This window comes from Mercenaria mercenaria, chromosome 4 (assembly GCF_021730395.1).
Source record: "Mercenaria mercenaria strain notata chromosome 4, MADL_Memer_1, whole genome shotgun sequence".
NCBI lineage: Eukaryota > Metazoa > Mollusca > Bivalvia > Venerida > Veneridae > Mercenaria > Mercenaria mercenaria.
The window spans coordinates 66,814,925-66,840,115 of NC_069364.1; the positions used below are offsets into that span (position 1 = coordinate 66,814,925).

General features: G+C 34.9%; 1 protein-coding gene and 1 long non-coding RNA gene across 5 annotated transcripts; both read left to right on the forward strand.

Annotated features, from left to right (window-relative positions):
• Positions 1 to 5: 5 nt before the first annotated feature.
• On the forward strand, positions 6 to 24,980 carry LOC123552013 (28S ribosomal protein S35, mitochondrial-like). Its single transcript, XM_045341368.2, has 9 exons — positions 6 to 197; positions 4,756 to 4,823; positions 5,124 to 5,255; positions 6,209 to 6,335; positions 7,233 to 7,372; positions 9,941 to 10,038; positions 12,261 to 12,330; positions 23,855 to 23,974; positions 24,686 to 24,980. Exons 1-9 carry the CDS (start codon positions 35 to 37, stop codon positions 24,896 to 24,898), a joined length of 1,131 nt encoding a protein of 376 aa, XP_045197303.2. The 5' UTR covers positions 6 to 34; the 3' UTR covers positions 24,899 to 24,980.
• LOC128556425 (uncharacterized) lies at positions 12,792 to 19,667 on the forward strand. Of its 4 annotated transcripts, none has more exons than XR_008370645.1 (4): positions 12,792 to 12,805; positions 13,211 to 13,271; positions 16,800 to 16,885; positions 18,085 to 19,667. It is a non-coding gene; the product is annotated as an uncharacterized LOC128556425 (long non-coding RNA). The 4 variants fall into 4 exon arrangements; XR_008370646.1 differs by lacking the exon at positions 12,792 to 12,805 and adding an exon at positions 12,828 to 12,845; XR_008370644.1 differs by lacking the exon at positions 12,792 to 12,805 and adding an exon at positions 12,924 to 13,090.
• Positions 24,981 to 25,191: the final 211 nt, after the last annotated feature.

Below are 25,191 nucleotides of genomic sequence, written 5' to 3' on the forward strand. Positions count from 1 at the left end.
TCGTTTTCCCCTCGCACTTCACGAGACTTAAAAGATGGCTGCGCCCATGAAATTAAATTTAACATTTTGTTGTTTAAACAAACAATTTCTGACTTCGGCCTTATCTAAACATACAAAACAATATGCTAGATGTTTCAATAGAAATGCAGTCACAGATTCGTCAAATGAATTAAAGGAAAACGATGTTGATTCCCAAGGTATTTATGATAAAAATTTGACCTGTGAACATATGACATACACCTCCCACCCAAATCACCATAATGTAGCAATATCTGGTGAGGTGCTACCAAATAGATGGTATAACCAAATCAACTAGGGTGATACTGATCTATTCGGCGCAAAGTTTTTTTTCTAAATATTCTGTTGACATGGCTTCTTTTCAGGGTTTGTCGATAACTACATACAGGGCTCTCAATTGGCAAAATTTAGGGCCGAATATCGACCCCATTCTCCCCAGAAATTAATATGCTCTTTCCATTATTTCAAAAAAACTCCCCCTTGGAAAAAAAAAAAAGGGATATCATCGGCTGTTTTGCGCCATGTACCATAAATGGCACTTTATACTTACCGCGGTCTGATCTGGACAGAGTTTAGCGCAAGATTTTCCATAAACGCTGTCGAAAACATTTGCTACAAAAAAAAATTTTGCTCCAAATATTTATAGTTGGCAAAAACGGCCTGAAGCTATGTCTATCTGCAAAACTGTATTTTACCTGTTTAGAAGTATTTACGGACCAAAAGGTGTGAAAAATTGGTAGTCTGTGTAAACATAACTGGTATAAAAACAACATCCATTATTGAAAGGAGGGAGCGAGTTTGCAACAATCTTATTTGATTAGGTAGTCAACGGGCGATGATTAGATTACTGAATAACAAATTGGATAATTATAATCATTATTTTGTGTGCTTTAAACGATTATATGGGTGGTGGGCCAGTTACAATTTATAGCAATTTTTTATTACAGCCGAGGCTTAGTTTGGGCACAAAAATGCTTTGAATAAATAGAAATTGTAAGTATTGAACAGTTGTTATGATAGAAAAGAAACTAAACACAGGTATTTTATCAAGAATTAAAATTATAACTTTTGTTTTATGTCACCAGTTTTCGCGACTGTGATTTTCAGAGATTTCTGTAATTTCCAACAAGAGTTTCTAGTGCACTCTTAATAATAAGTCAATAAAAAGTCTGCATTCAAGAAAAATCTGACAACTGCTGCAAAAGCAGCTGTTATTTTGATGCATTTTTCGAGAATAAAACTTTAGAAGGTGTCAAACCCCACCCACTTTTAGACAGTTGCAAAATAAGACAAGTTAGAATGTGATCTGCTTAAGAAAAATTCTTCAAAACCCCTTTTATTAAATGGCAAGTGTTAATAAAAATAATAAGATAACAAAACTTGATATCTTTAAATAGATTTTGAGAGGGTAGAATGATTTAAAAAAGTAATTTCTTGAGTCCTATAAGTACTTTGGTAGTTCTACATTGTATAAGCACATCTATGCTATGCGCTTTGCAGTTGACTTGTTAACCTTACAATTTTATTGTTTCCGAAAATGCAGTGGCTCAGAGAAAAAATACCCAGTGTGATGCATGAATAATTTTGTTTACAATTGGCAGAATTCATACCGCAAAGTTTATAATTAACAAAATTCAGGTTTGAGTCAGTAAAGTTGAAAAGAAAGTTTATATTTATTTGCATTTCTTTTCGCGTTTGAAATTCTCCCTCCAAAGAATTTTTTTCAAAAATCATGCGAAATTCCCCCCTTGCATGGACCCTGGCCCCAGTCCCAAAAAGCAAACAAGAGCCCTGACATTATATTACCTGGACATTAAATACCGATTTAAATTGCCTTCAGTAACTGTCGACAGTCATGACTCTGGATAGTCCAATAAATAGTGATGACAGAACTGATTCTGAGATATTTTCGTGATAGGGCAGAATCCCTCTTTTTATGTCAAAACTAGTCCAACTAATTTGACGCGATCCTAGGAAATATTGAGATAATTTTTTCATATGGGCAATACCCCACTCATGTCAAACACTCGAAAGACCAAAATAGTTGAAGCAATTTCCGATGAAATTTTCATTGCTGCCGGCACTTTACATGCTGTAGTTTAAATGCCAATTATTTCATGAATTGGCCATAAATTCAAATAAAACTTACATGTATCAAAAGGGTATTCAGTTCCTCATTGATTTATGTAAAAATTATCAAATAATATCCAGAATTAAGAACTTTCTGGTGATTTAAGCCATGTATGTACTGTATATGATTAACGTTTACTGTGTATACACGCCAATATGCGCAAGCGATAAAACCAGTAACTTTACATGACTGTGTACTGTGATTCATCCTCCATTATTTTGGTCCTTCAAAGTTTTGACGTTTAGACTGCCAGTCACAAATATAAAACAATCTGAATGTGGAATTATTTTGACTACATCAAAACCAGTAAGACCTTTTCTGTGGTGAAAAAGGATTTAGGTAAAAACACGATCAGGCAATATACTTAAACAATGAAATCGTAAAACAACATAAACGGTTTAAACATAACAGTAAAACATGTTCTAAATAAAGTGTAAACACAATATGTTTCATTTGAGCCATTTCATGTTGTCAGTCATTACACTCTTCCAATACAGTACAGCTGACAGTGCGGTTATCGATCACGTGACATGAAGTGGAGCCACATAAAATGTGTGTAAACTTTAGGGTGCTTGTTTAAAACAGTGGCAAACTCATGTTTTGATGGTTATTCACATAAACATCAGTTGAATGGAAGGAAAAAAATGGATATTCTTCCAGGTATCTTAATAAAATTTCACAAATATTTTTGTTTTTTAATAGTTAAAATGCGATTTAAAAATCGCTGCTTCGAATCGTTGCAGAAGGTTTACCAACAGAAAAGGTCCTTCCTATGTTGTACGTGGAGGAGAGATATTGACCTGTGCAAAAATTATCACAATAGCGCAACTCGTGTACAATTAGTTGGACTAGACTCTGGATGACCTTTTGCCTTTTTGCCAAAAACCTGCTTTAATTTTAATATACTTATGTAATCTGTCCTTCATTACTTAACAAGATCAAATGGCTCCTGCACTGGTTCCTTTTGTACCTTAGGCTGATATGAAGTATATGGAGAACTATCCTGCTAGCCCCAGCATCCGCTTCGTCATCCATACTGTGGTTTGAATAAAGTTTTGATGCACTTTATCTCTGTAATTAAATGATGGAATTGCTTCAAACTTACAACAGATGTTCCTAATCATCACCTATTTCATATAACACTAGGGCCATAACTCTTACTCTTGGACCAATATTTCATGAATTATCACTCCCTTTTAACTTAGAATTTCAGGTTAAAGTTTTGGCGGACTTTCATTCTATCTCTATTATTACTCAAAGGATTTTATTCAAACTTAAAACCTTTGTTCCATGTCATCATCCACATCATATGACACAAGATCTATAACATTTGTACCAATTTTTTATGAATTATTGCTCCCTTTTTACTTACTAATTTATATAGAGTTTTAAGTTATTTTTATGCATTTTCACTATATCTCTGTTATTACAGAAGGGATTTGATTCATACCTATGACAGTTGTTCCACATTTTATCACCCACATCATATGAAAAAAGAGCCGTAACACACAAATATTTCATGAATTTATCTCCCCTTTCTCAAAATTTCAGGTTGAAGGTTTGATGCACTTTCATTCTTTCTCTGTTATTATGGAAAGGATTTTATTCAGGCTTAAAATAGTTGGACCACATCATCATCCATATATATCTTAAGGGCAATAACTGGCAAACCAATATTTCATGAATTGTGCCCTGTAACATAATATATTTTACTCGGAATTTCAGGTTGATTTTAATGCTCCTTTACTATATCATTTTACTGAATCGATTTGATTCAAACTTGAAGTTGTTCATTCACATCATTGTCCTCACCATATGACACAAGTTCCACAACTGGCACATATATTTCATGAATTATGTCCCCCTTTTACTTAGAATTTCAGTTTAATTTTGATGCTTAAATACTTAGAATTTCAGTTTAATTTTGATGCTTTTCACCATATCCCTGGGGTTACGAAATTGATTTGATTCAACTCTGTCCATTATATATAATTAAGTCCATAACTCTGGCACCCATATTTTATAAGTTATGCTCCCTTTTTACTTAGAATGTCAGGTTAAAGTTGTGGTGCACTTTAGCTCTGTCTAAGGTGTTACTAAATGGATTTGTTTCAAACTTAGAGTAGTTGTACCCTCTTAATAGCCACATGGTATGACAAATGGTGCGTGACTCTTGCAGAAGTATTCCATGATTTATGTCCCTTTTATACTTAGTTCATGTTTTGATACAATAACACTCTATCTCTGTTGTTATTGAATATATTTGTCTCAGAGATCAACTATTGTCCAATATTTTGATTGACATTGGAGTCATGAAATGCTCAGTGATAGCTCCAGCTTCCTCAGATGTGCCCTATTTCACTATCCAGAGTCGAAATAGTTGAAGATGCTGTCTTCTGTGACAGCTCTTGTCTTATATTCTGTTTCACATATATGACCCCGGGTTTTATCAGCTCCAGCTATCTTCACACAGATGGTTATATACTCTTACAAATCTTTGAAATGAAACTCACCTATATTGAAACCTAACCATGTATGTCAAGTCATCTGTGAATTATAGGTATAGGAAGACATGCATGAATTCCAGACATTGTATCTCTTTGCAGGATTCAGACGCTATAAACTTCGGAAAAAGGGAGGTGAAAGAAGTTTTCAAGAACGCAAGAAAGATTTTGTAAGAATCTCAATTCACACAACATAGCGTGATTTATATAGTTCTGTTTGCTTTGATAGTTATCTTTAATTGAATCCAATAAATAAAATACCATTTTAGGCACTTCATCATTGAAATTTGAAATCCATGAACTTCATTCAGATTAGGTCATGAAATTTCATTTCAAGAAACATTACTAATTTCAAGTTATCGAAAGTTCAAAATGCCTTTATTTGTAATAAAGTTAATTATATTCTTAGCATTTTAATATTCAGTACCCTGATATATAGATTTTCATGCTTATTTTTCAATTTCCTGCAGTTCAAACCACCGCCCCTGCCACCGAGATCAACCAGGATGCCTGTGGACCAGGACTGGACCAATGTTTGGCCGGCAGCTCAGTCGTTTAAGTGGTCAGTTGTCCCACTGCCCATCAGACAGGGAGCACTAAAGGTAGTACCAACCAGTTTAAGGTTTAAGTGTACCTTCATTACATGTTTATCTGAATTTCTAAGTTAAATATATGTTGCCACAAATGGTAATTTAAATGATATGCCAGAAGTCTGCCATTAATGAAAAATATTTAAATATTGTTTCTGTGACTTCAGACTGTGATAAATAATTTGTATTGCCTGAACATGGGAGTGATGATTTTGACTGATCAAAAATTCAATGATAGATATTTATTTCATATTTTTCAGTAGTTTATTGAAATATAACGGTAGATTGTGTTTGAAACTCATTACTGGTATTTCAAAATGTTAGATTTTCATTTTATAATTTTTACACTTACAGAACTACACTTGAATTAGGCATTTGTTTTGGTTGGAATATTCAATATATGATTTTTGTATCAGTACAAGAAGATTGCTATTTGATGTATCATACAACAGTTTTTTCTTAAGATGAACATTTTTTAGCCTGACTATCTGAAATTTTTTCAAATAGTAGAGGTTTTTCACTTTTTTGTCGGCGTCGGTGTCCACATCACAAAAGTTTTGCATGTAAGCAGGTTTCTCTAAAACTGTTTGGCCAAATGCTTTCAAACTTACACTGGTATGCAGCATCATGAGATGACCTCACTGGCAAGTTACATAATTCAGTCTTTTGAAAGTATGGTCTGCTTTCATTAGACTCCTGATTCATATAATTTTTAAAATGAAATGTATTATCTCAGTCAGTAGAAGAGTCATTCCTTTTTTTCAAATCTTAACATCAAAATAAAATTGGTTGCATACACATTATTTTGCAGGTTTGTAGTGTCTTGGAAATACAAGATTTTTGCTAGTACAGCATTTCCTTTACAGCCCTGACACATGGTCTGTTGTATTGGCCCAGTATTGTAGCTTGAGGATGTATTAAAGCACATGTTTATCAACATTGTAACATTTTGCTGTTTATTTCAGAGGAAATCTGAGGCAAAAGGAGATGGATTTCATCCGGACAAGTACGCTAACACAGAGCTGATCAAGATCCCAAACTTTCTCCATCTTACACCAAGACATATCCAGAAACACTGTGATGCTATTAAAAGTAATGTAAAATTTATGATGAATTTTTTTGTTGTTTTTTTTGTTGGATTTAACGTCGCACTGACACATTCTAGGTCATATGATGAAAAAAGATGTGAAACAACAGATGTATACATTTTAGACATTCAAATACCTTAACACCTCTGTTTATGATTTAAGAGTATATAGAAAATGTCTATAATTAAAGCGTTTAGTTTATACCAATTTATTTAAGCTCATTTATGATGTAAGTTTCAAGCTTATTTGAACCACTCGCGAGTCTGCTTCCTGGAAAAGCCAGTACTGATATCATAAGAGAAGGCATTATCGTGACCTCAGTGGGGCTCAAACCTCACAGTCCCAGGGTTAAGAGGCCAACACCTTAATTATTAGACCACCACTTCCTTAAAGCATTTGTCATGCAAAAGAAATCTGGTGTGAAAATACAGGGAATTTTAGTCTTACTCGACATCGTACCCAAAACATATCACCTCAATTAATGATAATACTTTGAAATCATTTAATTTGGTGGGCATGAAATTTCCTGGTTTTGGCTAGTAGGATTATTTTGCTGGGATATGCATTCGTGGAAATAAAATGAAAAGGAATTATATATTTTTTAGGGGATTGAATTCCACTGATTTGAGTTGCCACAAAATCAACGAAACTTAGTGGCTAAGGAACATTAATGATTTCTGAGGATATGATTTTGATATATACACCATGCTAACTGTTTTTAAATATTTTAAATTTTTATGAGGCTTGCTCCTTTAACAAGCCACTGGTCATTACATTAAATGAAAATTGTTGATCAAAGTGCAAGATAAAAATTTGAAAACACTGTAATAAATATAATGCAGATTTAAAGTGTGTTACAGAGAGTGCTGTAGGGAAACAGGAGAAAATTTTCTGATTTCAGAGTTCTGTACACCATGGCCTGAGGAATTGAAGACCGAGAAGGATATGGATTTTCATTTTCCTGTGGAAGTTATCACTGAGGATTTTTGCTTTGCAGGACCATCAGTACGAGATCCACGTGCAAGAGTGGTAACTATGAAGGTAAATTAACATCCCATATATGATCCAGCAGGAACTCAATAATGTGTTACTGCCCTTCAGACCGCTTGATTCCTCACTTTGGGTTCGAATCTAAAAATAGGTTAGATTCTTTCCTTGTTTGAATCTAAAAATAGGCTGGATTCTTTCCTTGTTAACACTCTAGTGCCCACATTTTCTACTTGATCTTCATAAAACTTTGTCAGATTGTTTCTGTGAAGTCAAGGCCTAGTAAGAAACTGGATTATCTACGTCAGAAACTAGGTCACTAGGACATTGTTAACACTCAAAAGGCCACAATGTCATTTTCTTCTTTATCTTCATGAGACTTGGTCAGAATGTTTGTCTGTTTAAACTCTACGATAAATTTTTAACTGGGTCATCATAATCAGTCTGTGTGACATCTAGATCGAGTCCAAAGTGGCGTACCTGAGGTCAGAAATTATGTCACCAGGTCAAATAATTGAAGAACTTGGTCAATGATCTACCTGATTTACATAAAACATGGTCAAAATGTTTTCTCTATGAAATCTAGGCCTAATTAGATATGAGATTCTCTGGGATATGAACTAGGTCTGGTGAGAGATACAGGGCCTTTAGGGCCCTCTTGTTTCAGGTATGCCCCTTATTTGGACTTACAATATTACAACTACCCTTTTCCCTACAATTCAAATGAAAATTGGTGTGTATCATAAAATGTTAGGCATGTGCATATATTCAGGATTTTAATATCTGAATATCTTTTCTTATGTCTCTTTTCTAGCTCACCTAAATCTTTTTAGGGGCTGCTATCACTGAAGATAGAAATACCATATGACTTCTTCTCATGAACTGCTTGATATATCTTCATCAAACTTCAACTGTAGCATCATTATACAGTCTGCTCCCAAATTTGTTCAAATTGAGCCTAGAACTATAAATAGAAAAATGTTTAAACAGCTTCTTTTCATAAACCACTTGATGAATCTTCTTCAAACTTGGTCTATAGCATTATTGTAAGGTCCTCCCCTAAATTTGTTCAAATGGGGGCACTCAGCCTCTTGTATGGGATGCTTTAGCTAAAAAATAGAAAAATCTCATGAACTTGGTATGTAGCATTATTGTCAGGTCCTTTCTCAGTTTTGTTTGAATTGGGGCACTTGGCCCTTTTTTGGGGGCCAATAGTCCTAAATGTCACAACTTCTCATGAACTATGTTATAGGTCTTCTTTAAGTCTGTAGCATCATTATAAGGTCTTCTTTTCTTTTTTTTCAAATGCAGGAACATAGCTCCTTTTAGGCCACTAGGGCTAAAAAGAGAAATAATTTTAAACAACTTCTCTTAAATTGTTTCATAGATAATCGTCAGATCTGGTCTGTAGCATTCTTGTAAAGTATTTTGTTAATTTTTAGCTCGTCAGATTTTTGAAAAAAATCTATGAGGTATTGTCGTCACTTGATCGTCCGCATCGGAGCCGACATTGGCATTGGTTAAATTTTTTGTTTAGGTCCACCTTTTCTCAGAAACTATAACAACTACAGCTTCGAAACTTTGCACACTTGTTTTTCATTATTAGTTGACTGCATTGGCCAAGAACCATGTCTCTGATAAGTACTTTGTCAGAATTATGGCCCTTTTTGTACTAGGAAAATTTGATTTTAAAATTTTTGTTTAGGTCCACTTTTCCCTGAAATTGTTAGAGCTACAGCTTTGAAACTCTGCAGACTTGTCTGTCATCTTTATATGATTGCTTAGGCCAGGAGCCATAAGTCTGATATGCATTTTGTCAGAATTATGGCCCTTTATGTAGTAAGAAAGTTTGAATTTCTTTTTATTTAGGTCCACTTTTCTTGAATTCTGTAACAGCTATAGTGTTGAAACTTTGTACACTTGTTTATTATCATTAGATTAGTAAGTAGGTCAAGAACTATGAGTTACAGGCTGTTTTTGTTTTCAATGGACTTTCCAGTATGTGGTTATTGAGGGATACTCTGGACAAGAATGTTTTTCCAAATGACAATGTAATAATTTTTGTAAATAATTATGTCTCCCACCACAAGGTGATGTGGGTGACATTTTGATTTACTCCTGTCTGTTTGTGTGTGTGTCTGTCAAAAAGCTTGTCCGCACTCTAAGTCGAATATTTCTCATCCGATCTTCACCAAACTTGAACAAAATGTGTATGCCAATAAGTCCTTGGCCAAGTTCGATAGCTAGCCAAATCGGCCCAGCCAATTGGGAATTATGGCCCTTAAACCTTGTTTTTTTATAATCAAAGCACTCAAAGTCTGATAAGGCAGTTGAGGTCTTGGTGCAAACTGTAACTGAATAATTTTATTAAACACCTATTTTGATACAATGATATATTCAGTGGCATTGTACATAATAATAATAATAATGATTATAACAATATTTATAATGACAATAATAATAATAACAGCCTTATTGTAACAAACAGTCATGACCGCACCCCTCCCCATGGGGTCTAGGTGCATGGTTGACGCACATACTACTATTCAGATGATTAGGCAGTTGTGGGAGACATGTGCTTTTCTCAAAAGCAGCTTTAGTTATAATTTGATATTGTTACAGTTTAAGATGAGTGATTTAGAGATGGACAAGCATGCTACAGAGAAGATGCAGAGGTTAATAGGCTCAAGAGATGATAAAGTTACACTTGTATCTGACAGGTAAAGTATTTCTTCATGTGTCCAGGACTATCTTCTGCTTGTTCTTCTAACCTTGCTAGAGGCTGTTGTGTATTAAAATGCCTGCATCCTCCTTATCTGTTATTGAGGAAGCCGTCAAGTTGACTTGTGGAAGGTCATTGTTTCTACCAAGGTACCCACTCATGCCTGAAAGAATGCCTAGATGGGTATCTTGGGTTTTCTATCACCATTTAAAGCTGGAAAAGTCACTTTATGATCTGGGTTGTGTTGGTGTAAACCCAACAACAGTCAAAACAAACCTGATCTTTTTTACTAGTATTGAAATGGGACTACTGTAAAAATCAGAAATGTTATATTTATGAGAGATTTATTAAGCTGATTTATTAAGCTATATACCCTGTCTGTATATTTGTGAAAATAGATACTCTTGTAAGTGCTGTTATTGTTGTAAATAGTCTCAAATGTTTCACAAGTTAGTCATAGGTTGTGACCTTTCTATCATATGCTCCAATTCCAATGTAAAACTTTGAGTCGCCGATAGTTCCTTCAGCAATCGATAGTTTTGATAGTTTTGAAATTTTAGTAAATACAGAAATAATATATAATTTATAAACCAAGAAACAGAGCCAGCTTTCATTTGCGCTTGGAAAATGTTTACATCTCCACTACAATATTTACCCTTATGGAATTAAACTACCATAAAAGACTGGAAAGTCTGGGAGATAATTAATAAATTTAGTTTCTTAGAAACTTTGATTAAACATATTTAAATAACCTGTTAATCTTAAATGAGAAAATGTGCTATGGACATGGAGAAAGTAGGCTACTTGTATGATACAGCAAACTGTTCGGTAGGGCCCTTCATTTAGTGCTTGTACACCTTAGTCCGATCCGTCAATTTTCGTCTTTTTCGATGCTTTGGGTTATTAAACGTGTTGACATTCGCAACAAAATGGCCGATTGGTTTGGGTATACCATGCATAGGTTTATTGTTTTACTTATTGTTTCAAAGCCAAGGAAGGCAAAAAATAGAAAATGATAAAAATATTTAACGTTTGATTTATTTCTGTCCATTTCAGTTACACAAACATTTCAATGTGTGTTAACAGCAATTATAAACAGTGCCGTGTCTTACACTTTGTAACAATGCCAGTTGGTAGTTTTACTGTTAAAATATGGTGGCCGATAACTATTGCAATAGTATCGCAATAGTAACCTGCAATAGAATAGTATCGCAATAGTTTTTCAGCAATATCAATAGTATTGCAATAGTCAAAACTGGCCTCAATAGTCACCCTTAACAAGGGCACAGTCTGAGTGATATATTAATATGCACTGGAATGACAAACAGTAATTTTATTCAAAAGCAGATCTGTGTTTGTGATTTGGTATTACAATTCTAACCTGATATCAAGAATACTTATCTACATTTGTGATGGCATCCAGCAGATAATTGCCTGTTTTGTGAGGTTTTCTTTTCCAGTGTGTTGCTATAATGTTTAACAGTATGACATAATAATTGTGACATACTAACTGTGATTTTATTGCACAAGAATACACAGTTACAGTCTTCTTTGATTAATAGGAAACTAAATAGGTCATGTTAGAACATTCTGTAACATGGTCTTTGAGTTCGAGTTTTAATGCTTCCTGATGAGATGCCAGTGGCACTGCCCACAGTGAGGATTGTAATATTTCTCTCACTATAGATAAACTAAAAAGCCATAGTTTCCAGTTTGATGTTGAATACAGTGTAAGGAATATTTCTTTCACCTTTGGTATTACTGATGAATTAAAAAATGTTTTATTTTGCAAGTTTTGAGGATACACTGTAGTGTTTCACTGCAAATGCTTTATAATATATGACAGAGCTGTACAAAGCAGAGATAAAATGTACTTAAAATAGTCAAACCTGTATAAACCTGTATTAAACAGCGAGGTTAGAGTATAACATAGTGGGGCTTTTAAAGAGGGGGTGAAATAAACTTTCAATTCAGAAACTGTGCTGGTTAATACATTTGACTGTAAAGGCAGCAGATATATTCCCAATTTAGCTAGCACTTTTTGCATGCTGTTTCAATGGTCAGTTCTGCATAGTGTTCAAATTAAAGATTTTTCTAAGTTCTTTCTAATATCTACAATTTTGAATATGATATAAAATGTCTACATTTTTGAAAAACTCAGTGCTGTTCTTTCATACATTTTATACCATTTTCATTACAGTATTTATGTATATATTTTAGATGTCCAAAAAAGAAACAGAACTATGACTACTTGCAGTATTTACTGACAGCTCTTTATTTTGAATCTTGGGTAAGTATTAGTTTTTGCAGTGTTTTTTAACTTAACCAAAGAGACCTTTCCTACTCTATGTCTTCCAGTGCCAGATTATACCAAACAGTTATGATGAATGTTGAACTGTATAGTCATGGTAATTCAGTTTTAATAATTCAAATACTAACACAGGTTCGAGGCATACTTGGAGCTTTTGTCTATTTACTTTGGACTTATTAGCAGAATAATAGGGAATCGATCTTACTGATTTTCGTCGCAAAGCGACGAAAATCGGGATCGAATCCCACTACGGTAACATACGAGGGTATCCAAACAACACATACTATCCAAATAAAAAAATATGGAGTTCCGGTTTAGACCATGGGCGTGCGACGACCCCAATGAAATTCGGGATATCACGGTCTTCGTTAATGTTAATAAGCGTCCGTCAGATCAGTAGGCGAAACGCAATATCCGCACAATAAGATGTCTGCGACTCCAAAGAATATTCAAAGTAAGCTGTCAATTTTGTTGCGTCAGAAGCTAATCAGCCGGTAACGTGACTACACTGATATAATTTGTGATAAAAACATGCTTTATTCAATACTGAGTAGCATTTTTAAACGGCGACATTTTGAACATTTTTATATTTAGAGTGAGAGTGGATACAAGTTACACTGGCGCTGACATTTTGAAAATTTGAGGAAACAAACATTCTCCAACGAGTTCTTCAGCTCGGGGAATGAGAGAATAGATTCACCTTTGTGTCGCTTTTCAGATCGTATTTAATTCCTTTCCGGTACTTTAGTTTCTTTGAACTTCTTTGTTTCTAAGCCTATATTGAATTTTTGAAATTAAGAAATCCGTGATTTTACTTGCAGGCATGACTGATTAATGGAATTATTTTACTTTTATATAGAATATGGATGGCACTCCATTACAGCATGTGCATGGTTGGACCTGTTGACATTTTTAGAAACGTGAGTAACTAACTTTCCATTGTATAATAATAATGTAAACAAACACCCCACCCATAAAAAGCATAGAAATTCCTTATTTTTTACATTTTTATTTATTCATCAATTTGAAATGGGCCTTTTAGATTATTATTTCTTAAGGCTCACTGCATGTATACACAGTAATTAAGTTGAGCTTATGATTCTGCTGATAAGCTGTGCTCGGCCTAAATATAGCATTATAGGGAATCTGATCGGCTTATAGAAAAAAATATAGATTTTAAACAGGCTGGTAACATTGCCCGATCGGGCTTTCGACATAAAAACTAACATTTTTTGAAAAATAGTAAAGATATGTCTTTCAAACTTGGTTCATCTGTTCATATGACACAAATTAAAATAAAAATAACTTGGTTGCCTTCAGTTTTGGTAGAATTATTTCCCCTTTTCAGATTTTTATGACGCATAATTTTTGAAGTCCAAAAAATTATGTGTTAATGCATTACATTATGCTATTGGTGTTTGTTTCGTATATTCCTCACTCATTTGACACCGTGCAAATTGTAAACAGTCAAGATAGCCTTGATAAGCGCAACTTGGCGCAGACATGCAATTCGGCTCGATCTTTCTTTGGAATATATGTAATACTGTTTACATGTGGTACTGATACAACCACATTTTAAAATAAATTCGTATTGATACATCCACATTTTAAAATAAAGTCATATCTGATCCCTAACAAGTTCGTAATTACAAAAATACAGCCCTTATCTGGAGTTCTGAAGCATGCTCAATTAGTTGGTCAGAATTATGAAGGAATTAAATTCAAACTGTTCCATAAATGCAGGAGTTTAAGAGTTAGTCAGAACCATAATCATGCATGCAGAAGATGTAATTACTTTCACAAATCACAGGGCTCAAATTTTGGACTCGCTAAATGCAAGTCAATTTCATGGAATGCAAGTTAAGATAAAAATTTCACACAATTTATTTTGTAAATACAAATAATAATATATTATGAATTTTGTACACTGCACACATACTCAAATACCTTTAAAGTTATACATTTACCGTATATTTCCGGCCATACGTCGAGGTTTTTTGACCAAATAATTAGCTCTGAAGTCAAGGGTCGACTTTTGGCTGCATAACTAAACGTAGTCATGATCCTCTATCCATTTTCGGATCGAACACAGCGCATGTAAGGCATTCTAATAAGTTTGTTATGATTTTCGCCATTTTGATAAAGGGAAACTACTCTTTGCGCACTAATTGTTTAGGCTAAAAACAACGATTGCCGTTACGTTCCGTAACTAAACAAAATTAGTTTTATTTAAAGTTAATTGTATTTTGAAAAAAAAAATGAAAAAAATCGTAAATTTTATTATACCTTTAACCGACATCAAACTGCTGTGAACAACAAAACTGACACGAGGCGTCTCACAAATTGCCGATAATTACTGGCCATTTGATCTATAAAGTTTAACAGATCGTTACAAAGGGCTTTGAGTTTTGGTTTGAATTAAGATGTCATTCTGATTCCATTTTTGTTGATACATGCCGGGGGCATTAATTATCTTACCACCGTCACAATCGGCAAACAATTAACAGTTTAATGTACACTTAGACAGATCCACTGCCACATTTTCAATCTCGCTAATCAGAGCCAATTTAAATCAATTAATTCTAACGCTTACAACCTTCAAATGTACAACTCCCCTTGCTTTGAAATTTACAGCTTCAAAAGACTTTCATTGTCTTAACAAGTTGTAAACAATATCCCAGGTGTTGTTTTGAAGTATGCTGAGGTAAATGTCATGTCTCACTGAATGGCCCTTTATCGATCTTTGGTTGGCTAAGGGCAGTTTGATTGACAGCGGAGGGCGGGGAGAAGACAACATAATTTGCTGCAACTGCATTGATTTTTCATCTGAGAGTTGTTGACAGTTTTATTGCATTTTATCAGGCTTTTTAACTAAATGGATCATTAATTTATGAAAGAGAACAAAGAGGGTCTTGATCCCTGTGATTTAGTGTCATTACTGATAGAGAATACTCAATAGTGATTATGTTATGAGTCTGATGATTTTAATGACTGATGGATAAACCACTGAAACGTAGGTAGAACTACAAATCTTTAATTTTGTTCATGTGTCTGATTATTGATTTTTTTTTCACTTAGTAATTTTTAAACGCTTGTTAATGGTGCTAGATAAATCGCGTATTTTAATGCTTGTTTGTAGGGTAATTAACAAATGTTTGACTATCGTTATAAACACATTTATTGGTCATAAAATGAAATAAAATAAGGAAAAATTATTTTTTATTTTTGTTTGTTCAATTATATATGCCTTTACTGTAAAACTAACTTACGGCAGTAATAATTTATCGAGGAAACGTAACAAAATCGCGAGCGAAATTAGAAAGATAACTTGCTACAAACATTTTTCTTTTCACAGTTTTTTGTGCCATAGCAGTTGTTAAAATGCTAGAACTATCCATCCCTCGACTTATGGTCGGGGCAAGTTGAAAATCTAAGATTTTTTATCCAGAGTAGGCTCTCGTCTTATGGCCGAAGTCGACGTATGGCCGGATATATACGGTATGAATCATGACCGTCAGATACCAATAAACAATTGTAGCATTTTGTCGGCTCCTGTGTTCATACTAAACTGAGGAAGGCAGAACAGATTCTTCTAGCTGCTTTACCAGTCTGTTTTTGCCTTTTCATGATACCGAGCAAAGTGAAGGTCATAGACCACCAAGTCAGAAAGGTACCTGGAATTCACTGGGTTAAAGTAATGTTCATACCTGTCAAGACACACGCATTGTGCGTGTGCCACACGCATTTCGGCCTTAGATCAAGCTCACACGCCTACTATTCAAGGTCACACGCATGTTAAAGAAATAAAGCAATCAGTTGTTTTTTTCGTAGAAAATTATTGAATCAAACATGCAAGTGACGTTGACACAATGTTTTTATCCCGTATAATACAGCTTTTACATTCCCCCGGGTGCAACATCTTATTTCTACCGCATGAATAAACATCACAAAAAGTAAACATGGAGGGAGACTATTCAAAACCAGCTAGCTAGATCTATGTAATTTTCTATGTGAGGGCGTTTCCCGGCTTTTAAGGATCATCGCCCTCCAGACCCTCACGGGGGAAACCTTCCCTTCGAACTCCGATAAACACTCGTGGCCTTTGTGGAGCCTTGACAGCTATGAATGTTTGGCTGTTCTGGCTGGTCAGTCGTGTAAACAAACCTACTCATACAGTGACTTTTCTTTTTTCAAAACTGAAATTTTTAACCGCATTTACTTCGTTTAATTATACATTTTGACAAAATTTGCTACTGTTTTATTTTCATTAAAAAAAGTTTTATTTAACAAATTTCTCCCGCCATGCCAATGATATAATTGGGGTCATCTTATTGGCATGAAAATTGATAAACTGCAAAAAGGATGTTAGCTCTTAGACCTTTGAAATTTCAAAACAGCTGGTTGTCCATGTTTTCTTAATTTGCTCACCTAGCTTTCACTATTTTCAGGCATCTTGGTCTATTATACAGAGTATTGTTGTACTGCTCCAAAGTGCTTGTTGACAGACTGAAACCACTTGCTTGCGGCTCATAAGGTATTTCTATCTTTCTGTTTCTTTATTATATAGTTGCAGCTTTGCACCATGGGAAACAGTTTCAATCATTCAAAAGGCATGATATACTGTATACAAATTAGTATTTGTGTGAACAGATTTTTGCGATTGAGTCGGTGCATAGAATCAAATACCAAGGAACATTAGGCATAAAAAAAAAATGTCTGTTTCCTGTGTCCTGACCTACCATAAATTTTTGGCCCGACCCTAAATGGACGGTCCGTCCGCCTTTGTCTTTGAGAACATTTTTTTCAACTTTTTGACAAAAAGTTGCAAAACTGCACTTTTTATGCTTTAAACGTGGACAGTGATGTTATAAATCAACTTACTGATGCTCTAGAGGCATAACCCCCCTATTTGTATTCATTTTTTGACACAAAAATAATTTCCAAAAAGTCTCCCTAAAAATAATTTTAAAAAATCCAAGGAAAAAGTTTTTCCGACCTACCTACCCTAATTTTTTTAGCATGTTACCGGAAACAAAATTTTTTTTAGTCCTTAGTAAAGACTCCATTTCATTTTCTTGATGATATAGCATTTCTGGACAAAACCATAAAATTTAATACATGTATGCAAATTTAAACAATTATTAGCTCGATCACCTGTCACAGGGTGACAACATGAGTTGATGTCCGTCATGTGCCAACAATTTGTAAAAATCTTCTTCAGAACCACTGGGCAGATTTACACCAAACTTCACAGAATGATCATGGGGTGGTCCTCTCAAAATTACCCAAAGAATTTAATTCCATATAGAACTCACCGAAAAAAACAACTTTGAAAATGATTTCTTGTCAGAAATTGTTAGCCGGCAGGGCTTTTCATCCTTATATGACAGAGGCCTGTATTCGGCCACTTCCCAATCCAAAAATATTGCATTTTTTCCCCAACACCCCAAAATGCAAGGTAACATTTCCCAAAAATCACATCAACAAATGGTTTAATTTTATTTACATTTTAGTGTTATGGCAGGAAGCGGTTCTCAGATATTGATTTTTTAGCTCACCTGTCACAAAGTGACAAGGTGAGCTTTTGTGATCGCGCGGCATCCGTCGTCCGTCCGTGCGTCGGTAAACTTTTGCTTGTGACCACTCTGTAGGTCACATTTTTCATGGGATCTTTATGAAAGTTGGTTGGGGTCTCTTTTTATCAATTTACAATATTTGATTTCTGTTTTACAGGTTCACTTCTTGAGAGCAGGCAGCTACAAAATGGAAGGTCAACAAATCCAGTATACTTGAAAAGCAAGAAAGAAACACCAGAAAATATAAAAAGACAGAAGAACAAGGGAACTTTAATAAAAAAAAAACTTTTAAGGATAGGAATTCAGGATTTATTTAGAAACTAAATATATTTTGAGAACAGCAGTGTTTGACTAAGCTCTGTTACTTTAAGAGATAATGTGATTATCACATTGGTTTTGTTATTGTCGAGCCCGCTTGCGGAAGCGAAGACATAGTTGTCCAAATGTCTATTCGGTGTATGTGCGTGCGTGCGTCTGTCCGGATTTGTTTGTCCGGACCATAATTTGGACATGCATGGAGCAATCTTGTTTATATATGGTATGAATGTAAACCTCAGTGCGACGGAGTGTCATGCGCAAGCCCCAGGTTCCTATTTTAAAGGTCAAGATCACACTTAACAGGTCAAAGGTCAAATTCAAAAATGACTTTGTCCGGAGCATTTCTTCTTCATGCATGGAGGGATTTTGAAGTAACTTGGCACAATTGTTCACCATCATGAGATGGAGTGTCTTGCGCAAGAACCAGGTCCCTAGGTCTAAGGTCAAGGTCACACTTAGAGGTCAAAGGATACAAGAATGACAACTTTGTCTGGAGCATTTCTTCACGCATGGAGGGACTTTGATGTAACTTGGCACAAATGTTCACCACCATGAGACAGAGTGTCATGCGGAAGAACCAGGTCTAAGGTCAAGGTCACACTTAGAGGTCAAAAGTCAGATACAAGAATGACTTTGTCTGGAGCATTTCTTTTTGATGCATAGAGGGATTTTGATGTAACTTGGCACAATTGTTCATCATCATGCGGCGGAGTGTTATGCATAAGATCCTAGAATTACTTCCCTTTGTTGTTACTATAAATAGGTTACATTTGTAACTTGTTTATTACTGGTGGTAGGGAAAAATCAAGACCACTTTTCTGTAGTACAACATGCATGTTACATCCAGTTTTTAGGTGTATTTTGACCTATCTCTGCTTGTGCGCGGATTTTTGTGTGATTTTTTTTTTTTTTTTTTTTTTAAATTTTTTTTTTCTTTTTTTTCTTTTTAATTTTACTTTCCTATGTTGTTACTGTAAATAACTTATATTGTAACTTTTTGCAATCTCTTTTATTTGGCATAAATGTTTGCCTCAATGAGACAAGGAGTGTCATGCACAACTCCCAGTCCTTTTGACAGCTGGCGGGCTTGACATATTGCCCGTGGGCATCTAGTTCTCATATTTTTCATGAGATTTTAAAGAGAATGTTCTGTTATACCCCCATGTAGTAAGCTTGTCTGTTTTTCAGTCAGTAGGTTTCCATGGCTTCCAGATGATAACTCATGAAAAGCTTGACCAATTTAAATATTTTTTGGTACATAGTTACAGGTCAAGTTCGACTTTGGGGTCAGTAGGTCAAAGGTCAAGATAACTTGCAAACGCTTTGGCCTGGGATCATAGCTTTTGTAACACAGGTGTAACATGATAAAATACAGGTTGTTTGAATTTGAGGTCAATAGATCAAAGGTCAAGGTCACAGTGATTTTGAACAGTTGAACCGTTTCCGAATGATAACTTGAGACCTTGAGCCTAGGATGATAAAGTTTGGTACACAGGTGTCACATCATGAAATACAGGTCAAGTTTTACTTTGAGGTCAGTAGGTCAAGGTCACAGTAAGGCAAAACTGAAATGTTTTTCAGATTATAACTTGAGAATGCTTGAGCCTAGGATCATGAAAATTGTTAGGGAGGTTGATTATGACCAGCAGCTGACCCCTAATGATGTTTAGGTCACAGGTCAAGGTCACACTGACCCGGTTCTTTAAAATGATGCACGGAGGGGCACCTGGGGTCTCCCTCCACCATTAAAACTGGAAAGTCGCCATATGACCTATCCTGTGTCGGTGTGATGTTAACTTCAACAAAATAAATGACGGTTCTTTAAAACGGTTTTTGGACAATAACTTCAGGATGCTTGGGATGAGAAACACAAAATTTAGTACAAGGTTGGTCTTGACCAGCAGATTACCTGTATTGATTTAGAGTTACAAAGGTCAGGATGACCCAGAACATTTAAACCTTTTCCATACAACAACTTGAGAACACTTGGGCAGAGGATCATGAAACTATGGAGATTGAATTTGAGGTCATTATGTAATAGCTCAAGAAAATGCTGCTTTGTTATTGGCTTAGTTTCTTTGATAAGGCCAATTGTGGGGGTATAATTCGTCACTCCTGTGACAACTCTAGCATTTAGCTCACCTGAGCACAAAGTGCTCAAGGTGAGCTTTTTGTGTCGCCCTGTGTCCGTCCGTCGTCAACAATTTGACTGTTAACACTCTAGAGGTCACAATTTTGACTTAATCTTTATGAAACTTGGTCAGAATGTTACCCTCAATAAAATCTTGGACACATTTGATGTTGGGTCATCTTGAAACTAGGTCACCAAGTCAAATCGAAGGAAAAGCTTGTTAACACTGTAGAGGTCACATTTAAGACTATATCTTCATGAAACTTGGTCAGAATGTTAATATTAATGATCCATAAATCAGATTCAAATCTGGTCAAGTGGGGTCAAAAACTAGGTCACCAGGTCAAATCAAGGGAAAAGCTTGTTAACACTCTAGAGGTCACAATTTTGGCCCAATCTTAATGAAACTTGGTCATAATGTTACCTCAATAAAATATTGGACAAGTTTGATATTGGGTCGTCTAGGGTCAAAAACTAGGTACATTGTAGCCAGGTCAAATCAAAGGAAAAGCTTGTTAACACTGTAGTGGCCACATTTATGACCATATCTTAATGAACTTTGTCAGAATTTTAATCTGATGATCTATAGGCCAAGTTAAATCTAGGTTTAGGTGGGATTAAAAACTAGGTCGCTAGGTCAAATCAAAGGAACAGCTTGTTAACACTCCAGAGGCCACATTTATGACTGCATCTTCATGAAACTTAATCAGAATGTTAATCTTGATGATCTTTCAGTCAAGTTTGAATCTGGGTCATGTGGGGTCAAAAACTAGGTCACCAAGTCAAATCAAAGGAAAAGCTAGTTAACTATTTATAGGCTACATTTATGATCATATCTTAATGTAACTTGGTCAGAATGTTGATCTTGATGATCTTTATGTCAATATGCCAGGTGAGCGATACAGGGCCATCATAGCCCTCTTGTTTATTTGTTCTTGTTGTAAGAGAAATTGTACATTTTAGAATACAGATTACAGCAAGTCACATTTTCTTTATATTGACAATACTTATTTCAAAGCCTGACAAAAGCATCCAGTACTGTTATTAAAAGTTGTTATTCACAGTTCAGCTATATTTCATGTATGGATAAAACAAATTATGTGATCTGTGATCATTATAAATGTGTATACAGATAAAACTTAAACATGTGAACAGTTTATTCAATAAATAAAGTGTAATGCAAGTCTTTGTGATGTGTATATAAAAGCAAAATTAGGATTTGTTTTACGAGTAATTTCAGAATTACAATTAACACAAATAGAAAAAAACCAAGCCTGCACAAGAAAGCTGATATGTCTCCCTAGACTGAGCTCTTAACCTGTCGTGGTGCAAATAGATTGTTAATGTGTGTCTGTTAAGTCTTGTTAACAGTGAGTTGCAATCTAGTAACTTTTAAGTTTGTATGATTTTTAGCTCACCTGAGCACAGTGTGAGCTGTTGTGATCACCTTAAGTCTGTCATTGTGCTTCTCAACAATTTGCCTGTTATTAAACACCCTAGTAGACAGTTTTTTTAAATGTTGAAGGGATGAGTTGAAGTCTGATCGATTCCCGATTGAGGCAGTGCCTTATTTCATATTAAGTTACTTGTTAACAATGATAGCTAACAAATTTGTTTGAATGTAGGGTCAAGGAAGCTCATGAAAAGAGCCTCAAACATTGTTAACATTTAGCATGTAGGTCTGCTAATGAAGTCCACAGCAAGTGGACGAAAACTCATGCTTTGCTTTAAACCTTCTGTTAGGTTTTGAAATGTTCAAATTTACATTGTACAAAAAGGTGTTTATGGTAGCCAGTGAAAGAAAAGAATTCATTGCAGCATCAATTTAAGCTGGGTAAATAGCCCTGTTGTTTGCTGTCAGTAAACAGCTTTTTGTTATAAATGTATCATTGAGTGTAGATAACTTTACTAAGACAGCTTTATCCACCATTAACAAGGGAAAGTCAGCACAGCATAAAAATTGTATTCTTAAAATATAACGGATTCCTATTGTTGAGGCACCAGAAAGGTTAAATGTAAAACAAGACTGCCACAGCTTTGTTATTTAAAATGAATGTGGTGGGACCAATTTATCAGAATCATTTAAAAATATTTGAATGAAATTTTCAAAAAGCAATTAAAAAGTAAGAGAAAAGGCAATTTTTGCCCTGTCTTGATAAAACTTGGTCGGCATGTTTCCTGCAATAAAGTCTCAGAAAAGTTTGAAACGGGTACATCTAGGATAAAAAAAAAAAAATTGGGGCACAAGGTCAAATCATGAAGAAACTTTTTAACACTTAAAACGTCACATTTTCAGCCTGATCATCTTAAAACTGTGTTTTAATATTTCTCTATTACATCTAGATCAATTTCAAAATTGAGTTACCCAGGTCATAAATTAGGTCACTAGGTCAAATCATAGAAAAACCATGTTAGAACACTAGAGACTACATTTTCTTCTTGATTCTCCTATTTTATTTGCCAGAATGTCTATATAGAATCTAGGTAATTTCAAAATTGGTATCCTGGTCACTGTGTCAGATCATAGATAATCCTTTTTAACACTCTAGAGGCCACATTTTCTACATGATCATCCTAAATCTTTGTGAAAATGTTTGTCAATTTGAAGTCTAGGCCAAGTTCAAAACTTGGTAACCTTAGATCTTTAATTCTCTAGGGCATTTCATGGAAAAAACCTTGTTTTCTCTTCAGATTTTTCTTCAGAAAGGATTTTTACCATGTTTGTCTAAAAAAAAATCTACTAGAAAAAAACATTCAAGGCCACATTTACTACTTGGTCATCATGAGACTAGGTCAGAATGATTGACTGTTTAACCCTTACCCTGCTAAATTTCTAAAATGGACTGGTCCATCATTCAGTTTGGGCAATACCATTTATTATTCAAAGGGGAGTTTACTGAAAATTTACTGAGTGAATAGCGAACAGTGCAGACCATGATCAGACTGCATGGATGTGCAGGCTGATCTTGGTCTGCACTGGTCGCAGAGCTAGAATCACTTGCCCCCAGCAGGCTAAGGGTTAATATCTAGGATGATTTTGTGGCTAGGTCACTTAAGTCGAAAACTATGTGACTAGGTCAAATCATTGAAATCTTGGTCTACATGATTTTTACATAAAACATAGTCAGACTGTTTCAGTGCATTCTAGATGAATTAGATGCTACGTCATCAGGGTTAAGAAATAGGTTAGATGAGTGATACAGGTCCTTCATTGCCTTCTTGTCTTCAGAAGGGCCACTAGACTGGCTAATTTCAGAAATATTAACGTAGAATTAAAGTGATATTTTACATTTAACAATTTAGTAGGAATAGTTTATTTATAACAAATATTTGGTCATAATCCTGAGGGAAAGTACTTTTCATTTTTTCTTAAAATTTAGGTATGATAAATCATGTTTCTAAAATCAACAAAGGGATCTGTCAGACATTTCAGAATACTTGTGATACTTGATATTCTTAAATATCTGTACTTTAACAGAAAGTGGAGTCCTGGGAATCAGAGATGACTGTTGAAGACATGCTGGATTATTCCTGGGACCACAGTCCAAACAAGAAAAGCATTGTCAGCCTGCTGAATATATACAGAGAAAAAGATCAGGTGAGTGTATGCGTTAATAGTATTGTTTAGGGATGAAATAAAAACATTTATAGATCAGCTGGATGGTTGGTTGGTCTGTTGAAGAATATTTATGGCTTACAACTGCTGTTACAGTTTTAAAGAGATTCAAATGAATTTTCATTCAAATTTTCTCCATTAAGTGAAGACGTGCCTGACATTTTTTCAAGCCTGTCAGAGCATTGCAGAGTTGAGGGTGGTCATTTGTATTTGAGCAACATGTTATGACATTTTTCATTTTTAGATTGACTGTACAAAGTATTTGGAGACCCATCCTACTCAACTCGGCGTCTGCATCAGGGTCCCTTCCGCATCCACACCTTGCTTAAGTTTTGGTGTACTTTAACTTTGTCTCTGTTGTTGCTAAATGGATTTGATCAAACTTAAAACACATCGTTCCACAACATCACCCACGTCATGAAATACTGCTAAATGTGTAGTATGCACATTTTATCACTGGGATAGTGGCAACTGGACAATAGTACATGACTTGTTCTGGGGTGATAGGTTTTGCATTTGAAAAGCTTTAAAGCGCTTCTAAAGTATTTCTCTCATTTCTGCTGCTAATGAAGAAGATAATATAGGAATTGATAGTTAAAAACATAAGACAACTTGCAGCAGTTTCATAACCTAATTTCTATAAAATAACTTGTAGAAGCAACACAGCTTAACATATTATATTTCCTTTTTTAGTCCATTGATGATCCTGACAAAGAAAGACAACTCCCCTATCTTCCTGAAGAGGAGATATCAGAAGATACAGTTAGCTCCCTTGAACCAGTAAAAGACTATAAAAATGCAGTGGAAGATTTATATAACACAGGTGAAAATATCACAACAATAAACAGTTACAGAGATTCTGTGATAAAACTTCTCAATGTTCAGAGGAAATCTCCAAACTTATAATGATGCATTAAAGTCAGTTGTGTATGGAGATAAAGTGGAAAGAAATGGCACAGTTTCAATGAATAAAGTGTTCTTTAAGATATGCCGTCTTCTGAGTGGTTTTATACTTTTAATTTGTCTGTTATATTTCTGTCTGCACCTAAAATGACGTAATTGATAACGTCATGGTGTTAATTTTTCCTGTCGCTGTGAAGAGGGCTGACTTGAACTGTACCAAGTCATTTTCCTTAGCCCTTACCCTTCTTAATTTTATGACACCTTGTCTATCTTTCACTTCGGACAGTACCAATAAC